Source organism: Mytilus trossulus, chromosome 11 (genome assembly GCF_036588685.1).
Source record: "Mytilus trossulus isolate FHL-02 chromosome 11, PNRI_Mtr1.1.1.hap1, whole genome shotgun sequence".
Taxonomy (NCBI): Eukaryota; Metazoa; Mollusca; class Bivalvia; order Mytilida; family Mytilidae; genus Mytilus; species Mytilus trossulus.
The window spans coordinates 67,594,614-67,619,891 of record NC_086383.1 but is presented as its reverse complement, the minus strand read 5'-3'; the positions used below and the strand labels follow the sequence as shown (position 1 = coordinate 67,619,891).

Here is a 25,278-nt window from a genome sequence, read left to right as displayed (position 1 = left end):
TTTAAAAGAGGGTCTCGCTCTGTGGAAATGCGACCACAGATGAAGCTGTATTGTCATATCAAATAAGCTTCAAACTATTTGTTTCAATATTTTTAAAACACCATCTGAATTGTCTTTAGTTTAAAGCTGATTTATTGGTTGATTGGCTTCTTCAACTTTGTTTTATAAACCTCATTTCTTCATTGTATTTATATACAAAGCAAAGATATAAAATGCATGATTGATTTTTATATTAAACTTTAAAAAAAAAAGACTTCTTTATCGTGCAGCTATATTTGCATGCATATATGCTTTTTAAAATATTATTTAAAACATAAAGCCTCATTAAAAGTAAAAACATACCAACCATATATGTATATATTCAGCTGTTTTTTTAACGATGCATGCATATGCCAAAATATATTATTTAAAAAAAAAAAATAGCTCATTAAAGTCATAATTATTACTGTGTATAATAAGACACCCAAATATATGACACTGCATGCAGTTGTTAAAAATTACAGTAAACTATGTAATATATATGCTGAAGTTCAGGTAGATCAAATCATTACCTCCAGTTCATACCTGTTAACTTTCCTTAAACCATGAAATTAACATACCTTAAACAAAGACTTTTTAACATACCTTAAACCAAGAATTTAACATACCTTAAACAAGAATTTAACATACCTTAAACCAAGAATTTAACATATCTTAAACCAAGACTTTAACATACCTTAAACCAAGAATTTAACATACCTTAAACCAAGAATTTTACATACCTTAAACCAAGACTTTAACATACACTAAACCAAGAATTTAACATACCTTAAACCAAGACTTTAACATACCTTAAACCAAACTTTAACATACCTTAAACCAAACTTTAACATACCTTAAACCAAACTTTAACATACCTTAAACTAAACTTTGACATACTTTAAACCAACAATAAAACATGTCTTCAACCAAGACTGTAACATACTAAAAACTGACTTAAACCTAATTTTAACTAAAACCTCAAGCTACATTAAACCAAGACTTAAACATACCTTAAACCGACACTTTAACCAACCTCAAACAAACACTTAAAATTAACATGTTTTAAAACAAAAATTTTCCATACAATAACCCAAGACTTAAACATACCTTTAACCAAGACTTTAAAGCATCTTAAACCGAGACTTTAACCTGCCTTACACCAAGAACTTAACAAACCTTAAACCCATGCTTTAACACACTCTAAAAATACTTTGTATTCTATAAACCAAGACTTTAGCCTATCTTAAACTAAGACTTTAATCTACCTTAAACCAAGATTTTAACCTACCTTAAACCAAGATTTTAACCTGGGACATACCAGAAAGCTATTAAAGCAGGGGAATACAAAAACTCAACTCATCTTCCTAAGTACTGTATGCTCATTTGTCATCATGGGAAAAGGAATAGCATTTCCATTCAAAAACTTGAAGGTGGGCACACAGGACTTATTGATTGAATAGCAATGCCCTATGCTGACTCCCGCCATGGTCTATGATGGACAATGTGGAATTGGGAAATCTACCTGACCAGCAGTGTTTGATGAATTATTATGCTATATGTTATTAGATAACTTTTGTGTTATTGTCATGCATTATTGCTATACACGTTGTTCATGCATGTTGTTGTATAACTTACGCTGACTTTATTCTTCGACTGTAAACAGTGAAAAAAGTGATGTTACTCAAACTGTGGTCAAAATCTCTCATGTGTAATTTTAATACTTCTTATTTTACAATTTAACAAGAATGTGTCCTCAGAACACGAATGCCCCATCCGCACTATCATTTTCTATGTTCAGTGGACTGTGAAAATGGGGGTCAAATCTCTAATTTGGCATTAAAATTAGAAAGATCATCACATAGGGAACATGTGTACTAAGTTTCAAGTTGATTTGACTTCAACTTCATTAAAAATTTCTTCGATTAAAAACTTTAACCTGAAGCAGGACAGATGTATGAACAGATGCACAGACCAGAAAACATAATGCCCATAAATAGGGCATAAAAATCATCTGGGATACATGTATAGTGACTTACTTAGTTGAAAGTCATTTTAATCTTTGGTGCGTCCTGGCAGATTTTGGAAACAAATTTTCTGGAGTATGTTACACATAACAACTTCCAACTAAGATTGATCTTAAGTATAAGTTTTTTTGTGAAAACCTACACAGCTACTTTTGCATACATTGTGTAGGTACTATTTCTGTACCAAAAATATATAGTACTTGAAATCTTCTTTTAATATTCAGTACTATTTTGTTACTTAAGAAATATTGTAATATTTAGGTACCTGTATTTTACAGTACTTGATTTGTACTTGAAATTGAAGTACTACAGATTTTTGGTTGCTTGGTTACATTTTCAGCATTTTGAAAGTTTGTCTATTTCAATTCTCTTAAAGTTATGATGTTCAAACATGGAATACTGTGATCATTTTTTTGTACCAATATTTTAAGTACAACTCAAGTACTGGAAAATACAAGTACCTATAAATATTAACATAATTCAAGTACTGGAAAATACAAGTACCTATAAATATTACAATAATTCTAAAGTAGAGACATTGTACTAAATATTAAAAGTAACTTTCCAGTACTACAGATTTTCAGTACAGAAATAGTACAAAAATGGTACCTATGCAAAAGTAGTTGTGTACTCCTGCACCACAAATGATGAATACTCTTATCTTAGTACTATTAATTGAATGAATCCACAGAAGAATATAACATTCCATGCTTCTAATCCCAACATAGGAACATCAATATTCTCAAATAACAAGCATGCTTAAAATGAATAAGTAAATGGACATGCAGACTTTATAATTTGTTGTTTGCATATCATTATAGAATTAAACTGAACCTGAAAGAAACTTAAATTAATTATCTTAGAAGAGAAATGAATACACAACCTGTTACCTGCATGCTTAGGTGCCCTTGACACAGTTTGTGTGCTTATAAAGCAAAATAATTCTACCTTTACATTTAATTTTCCAACCACAAACAGTCTCAATATGCCAATGGGGTTTGAATTATTTTAGTAAGCATGTATTAGACCTTATCTGTCTGTCTGATACACAATATAGGAACTCTCTTCCACATGGCACATAAATATTATTTCATACTCATATTAAAGTTGTAACATAACTTATTTTATCCTGGCTTCCATGAATATTTTTTTATTTCTTTAAGTCAAATCATTAAAGTGCAACTTGTAACATAATTGAATACAAATTACTGTGAACTTAAAACAGTGAACAAAATTTGAACAATGCATTTGTAAAATATGTTAGTACTGAACAGCCACATACCAATCTGGAGCTAGACTGGCTGGGGACATGCTGAAAATCATATCAAATTATTTCAGAAAAAAATCAAACAGATTATTCCCATTCATTTAGTTAAGAAATTGCATAGTTTTTAGTTTTGATGACTCAAGTGTAAATTAAAACCACAAAAATTGAGCATCAAATGAATTAAACAAAAATTAAATTCAATTGACACCCGTGAACAAGCAGTAAGTTCATTTACACATATATCCTTTTATCATTGACAATATAGTAAACAAAATACATTTAACAGACCATCAGTCGTTATTTTGCAAGCATAATCAATAAGATAAAATGACCACAAATTGAGGTCAGTTATGTATGTTAAAAAACAAAAATCCTAAAATATGAAAATACCGTGTTAAGCTATTGACATTACATATATTTTTACACATATATTAAACACATTTAAAGCACACTAAAAAGCTCTCTACAAGCTGAGTATTATTACTGAAGAACAGTGCAGAAGACACACAAAGGTTTTAGTTCAAACTAGATATCATTGAGATGGAAGCCATCTCTGTGGGCCCCCCTGTCAATAACGTTGGGTAAATAAATATAGTGTGAATCAAAATTGTAAGCGATGGACAGACCAACAGACAGACAGACCTTTGACCTAGGAAGTTGTACATACATCATGACACACCCCCTAGTGTTTGTTAAAATTGATGTCAAGTATAAACTTTGAAATCATAAAGGTTATCCAGATATGGAGCAGACACGATCTTTACCACAGGACACAGGGTTGTCAACTGAAACCAAAGTTTTTGACCTTGACCTTTGAGATAGGCAGTTGTTCATACATCATGACACACCCTCTGGTGTTGGTTAATAAACATGATAAGTATTAAGTATAAAATCAGAACGGTTATCTAGATATGTAGCGGACACAATCTTCATCACAGGACCGGGTTGTCAACTGAAACCAAAGTTTTTGACCTTGACCTTTGACCTAGGAAGTTGTACATACATCATGACACACCCTCTGGTGTTGGTTAAAATGGATGTCAAGTATAAACTTTGAAATCATAAGGGTTCTCAAGATATAGAGGGGACATGATCATCACCACAGGACACAGGGTTGTCGACTGAAACCAAAGTTTTTTTACCTTGACCTTTGACCTAGAAAGTTGTACATACATCATGACACGCCCTCTGGTGGTGGTTAATAAACATGTAAAGTAAAAAGTTTGAAATCATAATGGTTTTCTAGATATGGAGAGGACACAAAGTTAAAGTGTTACGGACGGACGGACAGACAGACTGATCATTATAGGGCGACGCGACTTTTAGTCGGGGCCCTAATTAATATAAATGTGCATAAATAGAAACACAATACTTAAGATCTTCCATAGAAAATACTAAAACAATAAATTCCTCTTTTGTATCACACAACAAAAGTTTGAGTTCTCTGATGAGTGTAGTAATGTCATGACAGAATACTTGATGATTTATTATTTGCTAAATGTCAAGTGGCAAATATTTCATGCATATTCATGGCAAGATCAAATTAACAATAAATCTGCTAATTCAAGATTCCTCTGACCTACTACAGCCTTTTCCTGGGCTTTGAAATGAAAGTAAACAAGATACTAACAAGTCTGTGTCCAAAGTACACAGATGCCCCACAAGCACTGAGGATTTGGGGGAAAACTCTAATTTTGCAATTAAATTTAAAAGATCATATCAAAGGGAAAGTGTGTACTAAGTTTCAAGTTGGTTGGAGTTCAACTTCATCAAAAACTACCCCTTGACCAAAAACAACCTGAAGCGGGACATAAGGACAGACAAACGAACAAACAGACACACAGACTGAAAAACATAATTCCCTTAAATTGGGCATAATTATGAACAAAAACAAATATGATATACAGCAACATAAGACAACCACTATACTACAGGCTCCTGACTTTAGATCGGCACATACAGAAGGTGACAGGGTTAAACAAGTTTGAAGGCACCAACCCTCTCCTTATCCTAGTACATTTTATGTTAATATGTCAATTATATGATGAAGAAAATGATTGTCAGCCTAAAACATGTCCAACACCAACTTTATGAATTTTTGATTTTAAGACAAACCATTAGGCCAATTACTGATAGAATATAACATCTTTAGTGACACCAATATGGAGTTATGGCTCTTCACCCTACTTAGTATTCCAAATTCTGTGTACATAAAGGCAACACCATTTACACATACATGTACATGCGATACAGCTAATTAAGATAACAGAAAATAAACAGAACTCAAATAGCAGTTGCTCTGGATAAATTATAATGATGCAGAAATATAAACATAGGTCAAAACATTAAACAAACACCAACATAAAGAGGTTAGGATTCATGCTTGTAAAAAATAAATAACTGGTACCTTAACAAAGAATTGTTGGAACCCAGTTTACTGGCAGATTTAATGTCCCGTTTTGCCTCTTGGTAAATTCGCCCACCTCTGCCAGTGCGTAAGGCCTTGCCTGCATTCATTCCATTGTCGTGACCGTTACTTTGATTGTCAGAGTAATCTTGTGCCTATATAATTGTGATAATTGTAGAAATAAACAAGCAAAAGCATGCTCCCAGAGTCAAAGTAACTAGAGGCTCCAGAGAGCCTGTATTGCTCACCTGGTAAAGATATGCCATAGGATAAAAAATATTAATTAAAAAAAAAATTCCTTTAACCCAGTATTGCTTAACATTTTTGTTTAGTCTATAAATCATTTTTATGAAAATAAAAAGTAACAATGCCAAAATATGTCGAAAGAAGTTGTTGAAGGGCAATAACTCTTTTAGGTAGAAATAATATACTTTACCATAATATGAGCTTTATTTAGATCATCAACAGCTGGATATCTTTATCGTTTACAGTTTCTGTCTATCTATTATCTTATTGTGATTTTACTTTTTAAAGATGTCATAGAAGGTAACATGGTGTCAACTTAAAGTAATAATTAAAGGGCAATAACATTAATGGTTTCATCAAATTTTTTTTCTATTTTTACAGATTAAGTATTTCTGATTATTTTTGCTCATGACAGTTTGGTCTATCTACTTATTTTTTTTTTAAGGTAATTTGTGAAAAATTCTACAATTCAGCTAAAATTACCAATAAAGGGGAATAACTCCCATAAGTTAAGGATCAATTTATGGATACAGCTATTTTGACATTTTAGAATTTTGCCAGTGATTTTTGCTCTTTACAAATTTTGTATAGTGTTTTAATTTAATATGGAGAAAATACTAAAGAAAAAATTGTTTGTTTTTTGGTTAAATCTTACATGGACTGATTTGATAATGTTGTTACAAATGAAAGTTGGTAAATCATGACTTTTTAATAATTTCAACCATGACAGATTATTTTACAACAGATAATGGACGAAGAATATCAAACACCAAGTGATTGCAAAAACTTAGTATGACCCTTTGAACCAGGTGAGCTAAATACTGAAAAATCTACAAAAGCATGCTTCCTAAATCAAAGTGAAAGTAATAACACTGAAAAAAATCTACAAAGCATTTGATATATTTTAAAAAGTGTACAGTGTAAACAATGTTATGTCACATGATCAACGTCTTTTTTAATAAGAACAAATCTAAAAGTGATCTTGTTAAGTAATGAATAGTTAAGCAACTGACATTTCTACTACCTAAAAATTTTACATGAGACAATGATCTTATTGATCCTGCTAGAAGGTTAAATTTGGTTAAGTTTTCATCAGCCACTTTTGAACATGAAATTTCAATAGGAACCTATATGTTATGCTTATATTCTAGCAATGAGGTCATTTTCAGCCCAAGCAAATATGTTTTGTGAAATTTGGACTAATTCTATTAAACATGAATATTTTCTGACAATTACCATAATTTTATCTATAAGGAATGGGGTTAATATATAGTAAGTCCGAGATCATGACTTAAGTTCATAAACTGGTGACATAACATAGCTTACAACCCTGTAGCATAACACAATACTGCAGTTGGTGATTAATCACCTAAAATGCCTCTTTTTTATATCTTATAATGCAATTTTAAATGATATATTACTATAAAGTATACAATACATGTATACTAAAACATGCATTTAATAAGCATTGCTTCAAATGCTTTACTTTTAGTATTTGCTGTACCATAAATTTTCATTCAATATAACGATAGAACAATTTCATTCTACCAATTTTTGTCCCTGGATTTATAGGTTTTTTTGACAGGTTACCTCCACTGTAGTAGCTGGACATTTTGGTACTCGATCAAGTAAAGGAGCTATCATTTGATTTTTATAAAAGGATTGAAAAAAAATGCCCTGCATTTTATAAGTTGTAAATCTCTGTCCTGCCTGTTTATTTTTCACTCTCTCTGGCCTGCCAAGGTGCTCATCCTGCCTTTTTAGTCAAAGCTCCTGTACAGCCTTTTTTTTAGAATTTTATTCTAGCCCCCCTCCCCATTTAAATCAAATGGTAGCTCCCTATGAACAACTAAAAGAAGTAAAACCAGTACTTGGTAAAATAACAAGTGAAACTGCGAGCTACTGCTCACTGATGATACCCCCGCCGCAAGTGGATAATATTAATAGTGTAAAAATATGCAAGTGTTCGGTAAACAGGAAGTTGTCGAGTGATGAATCTGAAAACGCATCACACGGTATAGCTGACTTATATAAATCCTGAAACTAAATTTCAGAAATCCTTGTATTGTAGTTCCTGAGGAAAATGTGACGAAAATTTTCAACTTGGCTATCATGTGTAAAATCATACAAGTGTTCGGTAAACAGGAAGTTGTCAAGTGATCAATCTGAAAACGCATCACACGGTATAGCTGACTTAGATAAACCCTGAAACCAAATTTCAGAAATCCTTGTATTGTTGTTCCTGAGAAAAATGTGACGAAAATTTTCAACTTGGCTATCATGTGTAAAATCATACAAGTGTTCGGTAAACAGGAAGTCGATGAATGATGAATCTGAAAACGCATCACACGGTATGGCTGACATATATAAATGTTGATATTAAATTACAGAAAGGGTGGATGTGTAGTTCCTGAGAAAAATGCGACGAAAGTTTCATGGGGCGGACTGACGGACTGACAGACGGACTGACAGACAGAGGTAAAACAGTATACCCCCCCTTTTTTAAAGCGGGGGTATAATTAACTATTTTTTATTCTAATTTGCAGATTGTTTGCTTGATTTTACTTTTTTTAGTTGCTTTTTCTTGATCGAGTACAGTACCAGAATATCTTACTATAGAGATAGAAACCAGTCTAAAAATTAAATACTGCTTCATAAATCTTGAGTATTGTAAATTATGAAATAACATTGAGACTAGTGGGTTACATTTGTAATTATAAAAACTCTCATTATTACATAAAATAAATATATATCTGTATGCAGATTTTTCTGAATTTTCAATTTCTGAATGAACAGTATATTTTGGCGAACTATGTTTTTTTAAAGATAAATATTTCTTGACTCCCATGATGATTAACAAAGCTACAAATAACACTTCAAAATTAGTAATTATTTTATCACAAGTTAGTAGAATATTCACAGCAGTTCGGGAGGAATTTGTCATTTCTACCGGCCATCAATGTGGTTAACACACATCAAGAGTTTTAACTGAATCATCTCCCTTTGACACTAATGTTTCACATTCAAAGAATATTTTCCTAAAATCTTCCCTTCAAATGTGAGGGTGTGGACTGTTGGAAGATTGAAATGACAATATGTTCCTGAGCTATAACGTATATAATCTGTCCTTTTATTATTACTAACGTTGCTGAAGGTGGTATGACAGTATAAACAAAATATTATAGAATTTGTTTACCTTACTAATTGTAGAATGGAATATTGTGAATTGAAAATTGCAACTACTTTTCCATATATAATAGTAAAGGGATATAACTCAAGAATGGTAAAATTGACACCACCCAAATTCAAAATTAATCTGTGTTGTGGTACACTGTAATAAGCAATGTGTAGAAGTTTCATAATATTTGATTTTAGCAAACTAAAGTTCTAGAATGGAAACCAATTTTGGGACATTCATATGAATATATGTACAGATGGGTAAGGGTTACACTTATAGCCCCTCCCTTGATGGCCAGGGAATAAACATAGGGTCACTGTATATTTAACATAATATAAAATAAAATGTCAAAGGATTTCTTAAAAAGTTAAAGCTTTTCTAAGTTATTTTCCCAATGTTTAGATTAGCATACCACCTAAAAACATGATTTTATTTCTATTCAAGCATGTTAGAATTACCCCCAATTGTTAATTCAAAACCAAAACATGAATTAACTCCCTTTGTTAGCTCTTCAACCCTTAATCTACATTACCTTCCTATTATAATATGGTACAATTGCAAACATGAATTACTTTCTGTTTTTTATAGTACAATTCCAAACATGAATTACTCTTCTTTGTTAATGGTACAATCCCAGACATGATTTACCTCCCTTTTTTAAGGGTACAATGTTCATTACTAATATAAAATACCTCCTATAGTTAAATTTACAAATCCAACACAAAATTATCAGAATTAACTTCCCTTGTTATCCCAACATAAAGTATCTCTTTGTTAACTCCACACTACCAATTACCTCCCTTTGTTAAATATACAATACCAATTACCTCCCCTTTTTGTTATTCAAAAACATTTCCTTGACAGATTACCTCATCAATATTTACGTTTTCCTAGAATTTTAATAATAAATCATTTAAAAGGAAGAACATACTGCTAATCTTCATATTAATATAACATATTCATTGCCCTAAAACTCATGATACATTTACTAAATATTTTTCTTGCTTTGTTTAGAATTTTAATTTACCACATTTCTAATGTTTAAAAATCAATATTTGGTAGGTGATATAGCTAATGCTTCAGATAATATTATAAAATTCCATTAAATTTTGAATTCTATTTTTTTATAGACTAGTGAACAAAGGACACTAGCAAAAGCAATTTCTCCCATCAATATAACGTCTAATACTATGTTAAGCATGGTGGGTAAAAATAATTTCAACCCAGTCTGGGCAATAAATAGGTTGTTTCAAGTGTTGTGATTGGTGGTTAATTCGTTTAGATATTATTTGTAGCTTGGTTGGCAACACCAGCTTTGCTGTTCTTTCAAACAAATTTAAACCTTGAAAAATTGAAAACTGACATCACATCAGGAAAATAATCTCATTCTGTTTTATTAAAAAAATTAGAAATACAGAAATAATATAACTATAATATTTAACTTAATTACTCCAGTCCCTTGGCTATGAGTGGCCGTTCATGTCATTTGCGCGATTATGTACGCGTATATAATTTTCAACGCGTATATATACGCGTATATTGTGGTTTTCAACGCGTATATTGTGGTTTTCAACGCGTAGATTGTGGTTTTCAACGCGTATATTATCGTTTTATACGCGTATATTGTTAAAATAAACACGTTTATACTTTATTCCAATTTATTTATCATATACGCGTTAATATACGCGTTATTTGCATAAATATACGCGTTAATATACGCGTTATTTGTGTTAATATACGCGTATGAAATCATTATATACGCGTTAATAAACATTCGTTTGTCTTATTGTTTTAACCAATGAAAGCTGCGTTCTTAAACTGGTTTGCATGTGACAATTGTATAACGGTCCGTGTAACACTTATCAAATCAAAGTTTTAAAAAGTTTTGAAATTTTAGATTTTTGGAATTTTGATCCAAGTTTTAAAATATCAAAATTTCAAATTGTGTTAAAGTTTTGAAATTTTGAAATTTTAACCAAATTATTAAAATATCAAAATTCTAAATATCGTTTATAAATTTGATAGTTAAGAAACTTGATCAAACTTTTAAAATACTAAACATAAGGCCAGGATTTTTTAATTTGTTGGTTTACGGATCCGCCGACCCGATTTTGCCGGTTTCCAGAATTGACTTTTCATGCTTTTTTATTCCCGCCGACCATATCAAATGCATTATCCCTAAAAATTATAATTAAAATATCCTTTTTTTATGAAATGAAATGCATTAATCACTTACAGAAGTGATCACACTTTCTGTTGTGAAAAATGAAACTTTCAGGTTACGTTTCTAAAAATAGACAAATCAATTATTAATGACCTTGAAATGTCGTTTGCGAATAATTTTGCGGAACCAAACCTGTGTTTAAAACCAGTTACACAATAAGTTCGTTTCCTTCATTCGTCACCAGTCCGTAAGATGTCTGTTCTCATAGAAATAGACTTGTCAAAATGTGGACAGGTGGAAGTTCAAGACATCGAGTTAAAGTACTGAATTTTAAAAATCATTTGAAGTTTTCTTGTTTTCATAGATGATAAAAATATATCGTCAATTTTGATAAAAAACGGGAATGCATGACAACGATTATTTAACCCGATATAATTTCTGTTTTTTTCCAGTGGAAGAGTCTATTACGTTATTGAAACTTATTTTCGTACGACGTTTTTACATTTTTGTCTTTCAGTTTTCGTGCTTATTATTATTCACCAACAAGTTTTAAATAAGAGCTACTGACGTGAATCTCTTTTTATTATCTGTGAAATGACGATTTAATTTCGTCTATGTCCGTGCACCCCTTTTTTACGGGAAATTATTAGACAATGTCATGCGATGTTTTTTTTACAGCTGAGCAATAGTATTTCATCGAACTAAAATTTAAGAATGATGACAAAATAGTATGACAAACATATTATTAGAAAGGTGAAATATATATATTTATTTTGCATATCAGTTTTTTGTCTCGTAAGATCTTTTTTTTTTCTTTTTTTTCCCGACCGACCGACCCGACTTTTTCATGGAGAAAATCCGTAAACCAACAAATTAAAAAACCGTGGCCTAACGTGCAATTTTGATAATTTCACTTTTTGAAAGTTTGATTTTTTAAATGTTTGCTTAAAATATCAAAAATATAAAGGGGCGACAAGAGGGGTACCTGTAAACACTGATGTAAACACGGCTCTGATAAGAACTATTCTTAGTTATAAATAAATAGCATGAAATATATCAAAACATTCTTAATAACAAAATAAATAATGAAAAGAAGAAGTTTTTTTTTTTTTATGAAACATATTAGACATCACATGGGATAACAGTATCCTGAAATTTGAAGGTTGTGCATCTATCAAAAAAAATTATAATTAAACCTATGTAATCCGGAATCAACTACGTTGATTTAAATCTCTTATACAAGTATAAGGTTAGTGTTTGAGATAAATAATTCAAAGCTATCTTGTGTTCCCAGTGCCCAACATTTAGAAGTACCAGTGAAAAATGACCAACTCGCATGCAGTTAACCAAATAGCATTATTCGCCTTTTTGACGTTCCTGATGAAGGTAGATCCAGAAAAAGCGCTTCGGTCGCATATACAACTTAAAACGTTTTCCTTCATGTTTATCGATTGCCTGATGAACATATATTGCCTTTTAAGATTTATTTCAGTTCCCAGAAATGATACGGAAGGAATACTTAATATATAGCGTCGCAATGAAAGTTGTGCTATGCGTGTTTCAGCTGGCCCCTAGACAAAAAGTGTACTGGTTCAGTGATTATAGACGTAATACTAAACTCCGAAATATAACAATGAACTAAAATCAAAATCATACAAGACTTAGAAGGACAGAGGCTCCTGGATTGTGACAGGCGCACAAATGCAGCGGGGTTTAATATGTTTCGTGAGATCACAACCCTCCCCCTATACCTCTAGCCAATAAAGAATGAAAAACACACAGTAATACGAACAGTAAAACGCACTTTAATGTGTCAGAATAGGAAACAAAAGAAACTAATCAATATGACAATGATAATAAACTAACAAAGGACTTCTATATATAAGTCTAGCAGTTACTGTCATACGCCAGCTGGATACCTCAATTAAACTACTAGTAGATATGTTTTAACTTCACTTTGGTCAAAAACCTCTTTAATTGTTTCGTTCTTATTTTTCTTGAATTTCAAATTTCAGTTTCAGCGTTCCGTAGGTGAATTCTTTACTTAAAATTCAGCGTTTTACATTGGACTGGTTTTTCGAGAGCAACATTGGTGTACGGCCAAAAATGGAAAAAAAATCATCATGCAGCTGACAGTGCGGCTTCTCTTTGCACACTCCATTATGACTGGTTGTAAATGTGAACTTTTAGTTTGCTCAAAGTCGATTGTCGTACGATAACTTAAAAATACCCAAATAACAAAATTCAAATACGGGACAACAATATCCTTTAATACAAAAAAATCTATTGCTTTTGTTTACTATTATAAAACAGTGGTTGATTTAGAACCTATAATGGAGCTACGTGTGTGATAACCAGTGCAAACGTTGTCTTTAAGGGAGCAACCATTTAAATTTAAAAGTGGGGTGAGGTTGTTTTGTCGAAGCGTTAACTTTTTTTAAAGTTTTTCATCGCTATTAATCAACTTATCTGGTTCATATCTAACATTAAAGGCATGGAGAATTTTTCTTTTGTCCTCTGCTGGCACAGAACATTATATCATCAAATTGAGGATCATAATAATTTTAATGTACCATTATCGAAGCCCCTAGTGGTAGTATCAAGTAAAAAAATAGTGACTATCTAAATATTGGTTTCCCAGAAGATTACTATTTATCGCTGATATAAACTTTTGAAAACAATTTTCAACTTTCAAAATGCCAACACCTACAACTGGATAGATGGGTGCTTAATGTAGTACAGCGGCAAATATTACATAAACATGAATGAAAGTTGTGTGCTAAATGTAATACAGCGGTAACTATTACATAAATATAAATGCTCGTGAAAATAATGTTTATGGTATACATTTCAACTTTTACAAAACCAGAGCTATACGTTGGATTTAAAAGTTTACTTTATTTGGCCTTTTCAATTTCATTTGACTTTATTTGCCTTTTTAACTTAATTTGGTTCGAGTGTCAATGATAAGTCTTTTGTAGACGAAACGCGAGTCTGGCGCAAAAAGCGGCAAAATTTATAACCTGGTATCAATCTATGATGAGTTGTTGTAGATACCTTGTAACAATATCTTGGCTCCAATTTTGTGATATTGGATCTTAGTACCGTCTTAATTTCAGCGTAAATAAGATTATATTAAAAACCTCCCACGTTGTGGACTAGCACAACCTTAATTAGGACACCGTGCATTCAGTATCATGAAGCGCTTTTCTTGACCAACCTTCTTACGGAACGCTTAAAGCTGAATATTTAGGGCAAACAACTTACAAAGAATAGATAAAAACGTTTAAGATGATCGTTCATTCTGTACATGAAATGACATATTCTTTAGCCAACATGATTGCAGAAAGTAAGAAGTCGTAAAGCAAAACAGAAAAAAAAATGAAATCAAAAGAAGTAATACATCGTGTATTGGGCTTTTTTATTGCTTAAGAGTTTAGTAGAAAATGTATATATACATGCTCAACATAACCATACTATATGAACTACTGCGAGTTGTTCAGTTTTTACTGTTACTCCTGTTTCTCCAAAAATATGGATGCTAGAAAAACCAGCAGGTAAAATGGTCAATATCAGAGCCGTACGTCTGGTATCTTCTTTGAAGAAATATTAATTTTGTCATTATTTTTTCACCGCTTACAACTGTCCATTTTATTTCATACATAAACTTTTAAGTATCAGTATGTTTTTAATTCATATTGTTTCTTATCGTTCCGCTTTTATTTCCTTTCGCTTTTTACAGGTATCCCTCTTATTGCCCCTTTTCTATTTTGATATTTTAAAGAGGCACTAGCTGTCAAATTCATGGTCACCAATTTGACTCAAATTCTCATATTTGATTACAGTGACTTGACTGTTAGTGTTGCTATCCACCAATTGCAACTCATTCAAAATTTTGACCCAATTGCAATTTGATTTATTAAATCAAATTGTTCAACTGGTCAGAATATTGAACAAATTGTTCAGTCAAAATGTGAAAGTGCAAGGTGATAAAATAAAACATACTTACAATCCTATAAGACTTTAACTCCACTTTAATGATGTTGTGAAAATTTGAGTCTATCAGTTTGTATAGGTATATTATAGTCATTACCATGCTTAAGGTGAAATTGTTTATTTTGAATAGCTATAAAAATGTCCAAACTAAGCTTTCATATAGTTTTTCTTTCTAAAAGTATTCTATATCCATGAGAACCAGATATCATTTTAAATAAAACATCATATACTCAGGAAAATATGTGTGAAATAACAATATGCTATTGATAAGTTTTCATGGGGAGATAACTTAAAATATTGATCTTTTGAATTAAGACTTTTTGAAAGAAAAAAATATTATCTCCCCATGGAAACTTCCTACAAACATATTGCAATTTTACACCTATTTTACTGAATATGAAATGTTTTAATTCACACAATGTCTGATTCTTATGAATATAAAAGACTTTTCGAAAGAAAAACTATATGAAAGCTTAGTATGGAAATTTTTACAGCAATTCAAAATAACAATTTCACCTTAAGCATGGTAATTACTATAATATACCTATACAAACTGATAGACAAATTTTGTCACAACATCATTAAAGTGGAGTTAAAGTCTTATAGGATTGTAAGTATGTTTTAATTTATCACCTTGCACTTTCACATTTTGACTGAACAATTTGTTCAATATTCTGACCAGTTGAACAATTTGATTTAATAAAACAAATTGCAATTGGGTCAAAATTTTGAATGAGTTGCAATTGGTGGATAGCAACACTAACAGTCAAGTCACTGTAATAACAATGTAAAACATTTATCCAATCTATCAAACGTTTAAAATAAACAGTTTACAGAGCATGAGGTAGATGATATGTAGGTTCGTTTCGTGTGTATTTAAATCCAGACGCCATCTAATTAACTATCGATTTGACCTCAGATGACCATATAAGCGATGTAAACACAAATAAAGATATGAATAGGTTAAACCAGCACGTGCAATTGGATTTTTATAGGTCTGTTTGATTTGAATTTAAAGATTAAAAATATAAGTTTCTCATTGTTTTTTAACCGTATAAGAATGATTTATGTGGATCGAATTAGTAATTAATTTCATTGTTGACATTTTTTCTTCTTTAAATAACCAGTTCACGTACAATGCATGCGTTGTCAGTCTCTAGCTAGGGGTTAACTTGAAGTTCACATGAATACCGCTTAGAATGATGATGACGTATTCACTTGCAAGTGAATCAGTCAAAAATTATGTATAATCGCTTATTTCAACAAAATTAAAGCAAATTGATTGCTAAAAGCAAATTATTATTTCATTATTCCAATTTAATTAATGATTAATCTAAAAAAAAATCATGCTTTATTTTTTTATATATATCGTAGCTAGTGCTCCTTTAAGCAAACATTTGAAAAATCAAACTTTCAAAAAGTGAAATAATTAAAATTGCGCGTTAGATTTAGTATTTTAGAAGTTTGATCAAATTTCTTAACTATCAAATTTATAAACGATATTAAGAATTTTGATATTTTAATAATTTGGTTAAAATTTCAAAATTTCAAAACTTTAACACAATTTGAAATTTTGATATTTTAAAACTTGGATCAAAATTCCAAAAATCTAAAATTTCAAAACTTTTTAAAACTTTGATTTGATAAGTGTTACACGGACCGTTATACAATTGTCACATGCAAACCAGTTTAAGAACGCAGCTTTCATTGGTTAAAACAATAAGACAAACGAATGTTTATTAACGCGTATATAATGATTTCATACACGTATATTAACACATATAACGCGTATATTAACGCGTATATTTATGCAAATAACGCGTATATTAACGCGTATATGATAAATAAATTGGAATAAAGTATAAACGTGTTTATTTTAACAATATACGCGTATAAAACGATAATATACGCGTTGAAAACCACAATATACGCGTAAATATACGCGTTGAAAATTATATACGCGTATATAATCGCGCAAATGACATGAACGGCCACTCATACTTGGCTATATAAAGCTGACTGATATATGAATGGTTAATCAACGTACACAACATGTACAACCAGCAATGGTTCAAACTTATTAAACAATTGTGTTACTGGTCTCCATTAATATTGCCACATCATGCATTACAACTAAAATCAAGTGGTCAATTTGATTGAAGAAAAAATATCATATGAACCATATGGTCTCAATAAATACTCAATACTGACATAATATATCACATGTATGCCAGCGCAAAGGGCATACAACAGCTTTCTTATATCAATGACTTCAAGCGTCAACCATTTCAAAATATTTTAAGGGTATATATCTCAAATATCCAATCCATATCTTCAGTGTTAAAAGTTATGGTTGTTAACATTTTTTAACATGCAGAAGCAGTATTAGATCACATTTTTTACCGTGTGAACAAATTCATCGACAGGTTCTAAAAAACTTGGTCGAAAAGACACACGGTTGGCCCATGGTTTGTGTGGTTGTGGTTCTATAGCTTGCTCCTCATGGATGTCCTAGTTAAATTACCATTTTAAATACCTTTAAATTGCATTTATTTTTCAACATAAAAAATTATCTCCCTTGAACTTTGATTTTACTGAATTATCTCCCTTTGACACATTTCTAATACATTTGATGTGTCTAAGCTTAGCTCAAAAGAAAAGTATAAATCAAGTCTATTATTACATTTAAACTATACTTCTCAATTATTATTGCCCTATTTTTTACTACTCTTTTATGTAATATGTGAAAAACAGAAACTTTGTTCTAAAATACAATCTGATAGAACTATTTAAATTAACTATGCGGGCTGTTTGGACTAATTTCTAGAAAGAAAATAATTGTGTGTAATTTTTTTACTCACAATAAAATGTTATAACTCTGCCATTGTAAAAATGTTTAAAGAACATAGTTAACTCACCAAATTACCCACAATGCATCAGATTATGAATCACTGAAAATTTGAGGGCAGAAAACAAGTACATTTCACTAAAAAATTGTCTTGAAAATTAATGTATTAGGTGAAATTTTCCTAATATCTATACTAGAAGTGATTATCAAAACTAATACATGTAAATTAGATTCTCAAAAATCTTACCTGATATGATGTGGTTCCAGTGGAACGCCCTCTAGTGCTGGTTCCACCTCTACCGTAACCGTTACTAGCACCAGGGGGAGTTCTACCAACTCCTGCTAAAAGTAGAATTAAGAAATTAAAATTAAAACATCAGTAATAATATCATTAATATGTATTACCAGAATAGCTAATGGGAAGAGTGTATCATACCAGCAAAATTTGACAAACGGACATCCAAGGTGGATGTAATAAAGTTGGGGTTCAGGTTGCTGATTCTTTAGTTTTCTATGTTGTGTCATGTGTACTATTGTTTGTCTGTTTGTCTTTTTTACATTTTTAGCCATGGCGTTTTCCTCTTTTTTTTATTTATTAGTTTGACTGTCCCTCTGGTAGCTGCAGAACCGTAGCTCTTAGGTCCTTATGCTATTTTCTGACTATTTGCTGACCATATAGTCCACAAGTAGTCAAAAAATAGCATAAGGACCTAAGAGCTATGGTTCTGCAGCTATCCCTCTGGTATCTTTCGTCCCTCTTTTTCTACTCTATCTAGGTTTTGAGTATAATTAATGATATTTGTTAAGTTATATTGGAACTTATGACTAGATATCTGAGATCTGTTCTCAATCACAATAAACATGCTTACACCTTCTGTACATTATAGGATGAGAAATTAAATAGGATTGCAAAAAAAACAAAACAGAAGCAGTCATTTTGATTATATTCCACTAATAGCATTACATAATTAATCTTTATATTATGAATCATGATTACTAATGTAATGTTTATTTTGAATCATGATTACTAATGTAATGTTTATTTTGAATCATGATTACTAATGTCATGTTTATTCTGAATCATGATTATTAATGTAATGTTTATTCTGAATCATGATTACTAATGTAATGTTTATTTTGAATCATGATTACTAATATAATGTTTATTTTGAATCATGATTACTAATGTCATGTTTATTCTGAATCATTGTTATCAAGATAATTCTAATGTTATGTTAATACATTATCAATGGTTATTTAAACCAGAGACTGTTTCTCAATCTCATCGCAGGGTGACAGATGAGATGTGACGGAGAGACATCTTCTAGTTCGTAAGACCATTGGTAATATGTTTATCGCAATTTTGTCTATGACTATGTTGATGTTTACTTTAATATGGGAAAATACATGAATTCAAAAGTTACCTATAACAGGTTAAGTGTGTTCTGCTAAAACTCTGAAAGTCATAAATTATTTAACAATAGATGAGATCATTTAATAATTATTAAGATAGGGTCATTCTATAAGCAGAACAGGAGAAATCTGTAACAAAAAATAATAAAAGAATACGTATTTCCCAAAAATATGTCCGAACCCTTATTTAAATGATTTTTACTCTTTTTCTATATTGATGTTTAATACATGTATATAAAAATATTATAATTTCAAAATAAAAATACAATTGAAATAAGGTAAGAAGTATACCATGTATACTAAAGGAAACAATGAGCACCATGGACAATAACAGAAACAAGAAAAAAAGGAAAGAATTACCATACATTATTATAAAGGAAGAAACAAAATACTGCGTCAAAGATAAAAATATTGAAAACTGGTGACAAATTTATTATAAAAAGAATTGAAAATCGTTATCAAGGAGTTTTATAAGTTATATATACTGTGAATGTATTTAGGAAAAAGGTTCTACCAAAAACGTGCAATGTGCATAAATATATATACAATGTAACTTGCCTAATCTGACACACAGGGGGACCAGAAAGAAATGTATAAATGTCGGATTAAGCAGGGTGTCCCAATACTCAGGTTTTTTCAGCAAGGATAGGCATAATTTGGGACCAGGATAATGTGTCAGTCAAAGCAGGATGTTGGAATACTCAGGTGTCGGATTAGGCAATTACACTGTATATATGCCTTATGCTTTTAATAGATAAATAGATAGATTAAATATTGGTTTATAATTAAGTAATGTAGTAGCTGGGTCTCATTTAAAGATTTAATGCATACTGTAAGGTATTATAGACTTACTAAACCCATTTTGACAAGGAATTTGTAGCCAATGGAATTCCTACATTTTTTTATGTATAACTGTATAGATTAATCAACTCAAATCTAATATATAATTCTTTCTTTCAATAAAAGTTCTAAATTAAATGAAAATACCGATGGTATTCTATAAACCAACCAATTTTTCGAGAGCTATTAATTTTTCGCGACTTTCATGAGTAGAAAATTTTGCGAATATAAATATAGTCATAAATTATCAAACTTGGACTTTTCTTTATCTTTTTTCTTTAAGTAAATTTAAGAATTGTTGTGAACTGGCTTAAGAAGGGCTAAAGCCGCTAAATGTGATAAAAAGTGTCCGTGAAAATAAGTTGGTTTTCAGTATATAGAAACAAATCAACACAAGATAACCCCAATACAATACTTCTTAAGGTGGTACCTAACACTACAGGGAGATAACTCTGTAAAATCAGCTAAACGTTTTAATTACGTTGTGTTGTTAAGGGAATATTAAGTTTCTAAATGATCAAAATTAGTGTTTGTCAAACTGCTATGTAACCAGTGTAATTTTTCTGACAAACTGGTTGGTTCAATTTTTTTGAAATTTTTTATATTTTTGTTAAAGGGTCAAAGTAAATACTTGGTCAAAATTTTAAGAAAATTAAACAAACCAAATTAATTTTAGTGAAGGTGTTGGGTACCACCTTAAGTCCTCATTCAGTTTAAATTTATTATATTGCGTTGTCCTTTAATGTAAAAAAAAATCTCCACATTGATTTTAATTACAGTTCTCTAAATTAACCTAGGTTTCTATAAACTACATGATACTAAAATTTAATCTAGCTAAAACAGCATGTTTGAAACAAACATATGTTAGCTTAAAGCCATTGTTTTACTTAAAATTAAAATTAAACTAAAAAAAAAAGGTCAATAGTTAAACATGCTTTGTCTATTGTTTTAAGGGCATACGATTCAGTTACAAAGAAGGTAATGACGTTGCTAACGTAATTTGTTATTTTTCGCGACGTCAAACTGTGACATATCGGGAAAAGATGCATTTTTCGACTGATTTTAATCATTCAAACTGATTTTAATCATTCAAACTGATTTAATTTGGAAACGAGCTCATGGACCCCTATTTTTCGAAACGGCATTTTGTTTCATTTTGCAGGGAGATTATGTGACCCAAATGTTATAAAACTGTAAATAGAGGATTTTTTAAAATTTGATAAACATGCAGTAAAAAATGACGTTTTTTCCTCAATTCATGGACATTTGATAAATAAGAGTTATTTCTGAATAAAAAAAATGCATATTTTTTAAGATATTTATAAAATACAGAAATTACCGATTATTTATCAAAAAACAATTTGTGTTTATCTTTTATAACAAAAATTTTATGTCTTTCTTCCGAAAAAGAAATTACGGCCACAAATCTGAATTTGGAGCAAATATGCAAAATTTCGACCTCATTTTACTCAAAAAGTAGCACATGAAGGTATATTTTTTATTACATATTTGATTTAATCAGGTAAAAAATAGCCTATATGCAAATTTTCATGAACTTGTAAATACAGGATCAAAACTGTATCGTATGCCCTTAACTTGGCGGCCATGCATGAAAAATAAGATGTGTTTAAATGTGAGTTTCCACTAATTTTAATTATCTTTAAATCAAATTGTAACATGTGTAAGTTAGCATTGCAATGCCATCATCAGTATTGGTTTAGCAGTACACTGTATTACAATTTTACTACATGAGGATAACAGGTCAGCTCATATATATTAATAGAGAATTTTTCAATGATTTTGAATAAATATTTTCATCTCCTGCTTTTTTATTTAGTTCTATAGAATCTAAGTAGCCTGTATCCTTCACCCATTAACTATGCAGTGTATGCACAATTTATTCATGTCAATTCATAAGGGGAATACATCTCTAAGAAAACAATTGAAGGACGATTGTGTTTACATTTGAATTCAATTGCCAAATGGGTTTTAAATGAAAAGACCATATAAAAAGTGTTATAAAGAATGTCAACAACCAACTGATATCTGCCAAAAAATGGGGGAAAACGAGACAAAACTTATTATTCATATAAAACTTTCTGAAGTTATTATTAGTCAGACGATGGATGCCAGGCAAAAGCAAAAGCTCACAATGGCCATGTGGGACTAAACTAAAAAATGTTTGGTTCAGGTAACATGTCCAAAAAATTTAGAATGAAGGATTTTTTTTAACAAGTATTCAGACATTGATACTAGTCAGTAATCACACAATGGTTAACAATAATAAGGGGTCAGCACCATACCTGCCAACTTTTCAAAATGCCCATGGGGGTTTTGCGTGCAAGATGGCTGTCATAAGTCATAAACAACCTTCAAGAGGGCCTACAAATACATTTTAATGTTGTTTTTTGGCTTCTGCATACTTCTATATGCATAATGTCATTGTAAAATTAATTGTTTTGTTTAAATTGTGGACAAAATTGCCCTTTCAAAAAATTTCAATTTGGGAGCCTCTATGGGGGAAATCCCCCGCAAATAGTGACAGTTTGCAGGTATGCAGCACTTATTTTTAGGTAAAGTTGGGTAACCTGAAACCAAACAATTTTTTAAAGGGCCTTGAAAGGGGAGCTAAAATGGCATTATTCTTTAACAATTTTGACCAACAGCTGCTACCAAAGAGAAAGTGATAGTAAATATTTGTCCTAAAACCCAGAATCAACAGAAATCAGAACAGACGAGTGCCGACCCTGTATGTCCTCGGTAATAGCATTCTAATTAAGGATAAAACACGTCTCAGATACCTTGTCATAAGATAGAACACGATGAGGACTTCGTTGCTTGTTTGTCACTTTTTTTTGACAGAGGCTTTTTCAATTTTTTGCCTAGGGAAATAAATGGAATAATATTAGAATTCTCTGTTCAGTAACTATTTATCTTAGTATCATTCTTATCCTCAAATTAACGTCCATGTAGTGTAGATTCATAATTATTCCTCAGACACCAATTTTTTGTGGATATCATGGTCACATGTGAACCACAAAATTAATGTTCAATGAATAAAAAAATTTCTATCGGCTTGTATGCAGACTGTGGCAAAACCATGATCATAAATTGTGAATATGTAAGTTCTCCATAATCCATAAAAAAATGGTACCCACGAAAATAAATGTAACCACAGTACTTATTTTTGTGAAAGTTTGTGTCTTGATAAATCATACATGAAAACAAACAGAAATCAAATTGAGGAATGCATTAACTGAAAATGGTCCTTTCTGTCATACTTTTTTGGTTGATTCTTGTTGTATAATTTTAAAAAAATAAACTCAGACATAAATTAATCTGTAATCGCTTAGTTTCTTCCTTTAATTTTCAAATAAACAAATTCTTCTTTCAAGATATAAATCACAATCTACCGTATACAATATATTTGTGATACTGTTCCAATTACAAATGACAGAAAGGTGGAATACTTGTGTGTACAGACCAATGATTTACCCACAATGCATTACCTGGTTGAGAAGCTGGTGCCCTGCCATACCCTGGACTATCTCCTGCTCCTCCTGGGCTGGCTTTTGCCTTTGGCTTAGGTGCCTGATACTGTAAAATACAAGTACAGTCTATCAATATGTTATACAATACAGAACTTTGTTCAAATGAGAAATCCTTTGTATAAAAAGTTAATAAATAACTTGAAACTTATATTTTGTGAGAACACTTCTGTAATAACTTTTATGTTAAAAAAATAAAAATGATAAAAAACATAATGTTAGATATCTGTTCATTGTTGTTACAGCTTGTTATGGGGTATTTGTTTTGCTCATTGTTAAAGGTTGGTTTGACCACGGCTTCCAAAACAGTCATATATTCGGGACAATTGTATAATGTCCAGTAAAAGTCCGGCTGGGCAAAGCATGGTCATCTACGTTTTAGTTTTCAAGGCTTTTTCAGTCATTTTAACATAATTCACGATCTTTTTGACCCAACCTTTTGCCTTTAACATCCACACATTTCCGGTCATAAAATTGACATGATGATTATTTACTATCAAAACAACCACTAATTGAATACTTTCTAATTTTAATCAAGGCTTATTAGTTGTTGGACAGCTGAAATCTACCTGTTCAGGTGACAGGTAAACTATTTTCAGTACCGGACATCGTATAAATTTATCGGTCTATTCAAAATTATTTTCTTACATTTCAACGGTTTGCATCTAATTGATTAAGTCCAAAAGATTAAAATTATAAGAAATATGTTTTGTAAACATGATTTGATGAAAAATTAAAAAAGGTTTAAAATGAAAAATCATCAGAGCTATGTTGTATGAACTAGAACATGTGTGCATATGTGCACATGTGAACAGGTGGGAAATTTAATTATGCATCCTACATTTCTTCAAAAATGCTAAAATTATCATTGATACCTGTATCTAACATTCATTTCAAGTATTTTGTTAAAGAAATAATGTGGAAAGAGCTTCTTCACTCAGTCATGTTTTGTAATCAAACATAGATTTTACATATATGTTAAATAGTTTATGGTCCATGTTTTAACATTGTCAAGTCAACATCCAGTTTTAAGAAAATGTGATTTTAAAAACGACAGTAAAGTTTTTGACAACGTCATTTTGAACAAATAAAGAGTTTATGGCAAATATGAGCACGCTAATGTGCACACTTTGAATGATGCACTGCCAATTTAACAGTTTACGTCAGAACATCAAAGCATCATTTTTTTTTAATCTAATGTCAATCATTGGGATGGCCATCTGATTACCATAATTGCCTTTTGTGACTAAGTCTTAGGGGTTAAAATCGGGATCAGATATAAAATGTTTGGTTGGCTTAAATATTTTTTGGAAGCCCTGCTTTGAC

The 25,278-nt window shown here is 30.8% G+C and overlaps 1 protein-coding gene across 6 annotated transcripts in view; it reads right to left on the bottom strand.

Moving 5' to 3' along the window:
• The window catches only part of LOC134691454 (zinc finger C2HC domain-containing protein 1A-like), a 45,691-nt gene that overhangs the window by 2,007 nt on the left and 18,406 nt on the right, over window positions 1-25,278 (bottom strand). For 2 of the 6 annotated variants that reach the window (XM_063551988.1, XM_063551990.1), the window contains 5 exons: window positions 23,914-24,001; window positions 18,399-18,493; window positions 5,720-5,874; window positions 3,328-3,357; window positions 1,657-1,674 (listed from right to left, as the gene is read on the bottom strand). In XM_063551988.1, coding sequence (XP_063408058.1) covers window positions 1,657-1,674; window positions 3,328-3,357; window positions 5,720-5,874; window positions 18,399-18,493; window positions 23,914-24,001 — 386 coding nt within the window. The remainder of the gene's footprint in view (window positions 1-1,656; window positions 1,675-3,327; window positions 3,358-5,719; window positions 5,875-18,398; window positions 18,494-23,913; window positions 24,002-25,278) is intronic. The other 4 variants (XM_063551989.1, XM_063551991.1, XM_063551992.1 and 1 more) reach the window with 4 other exon arrangements.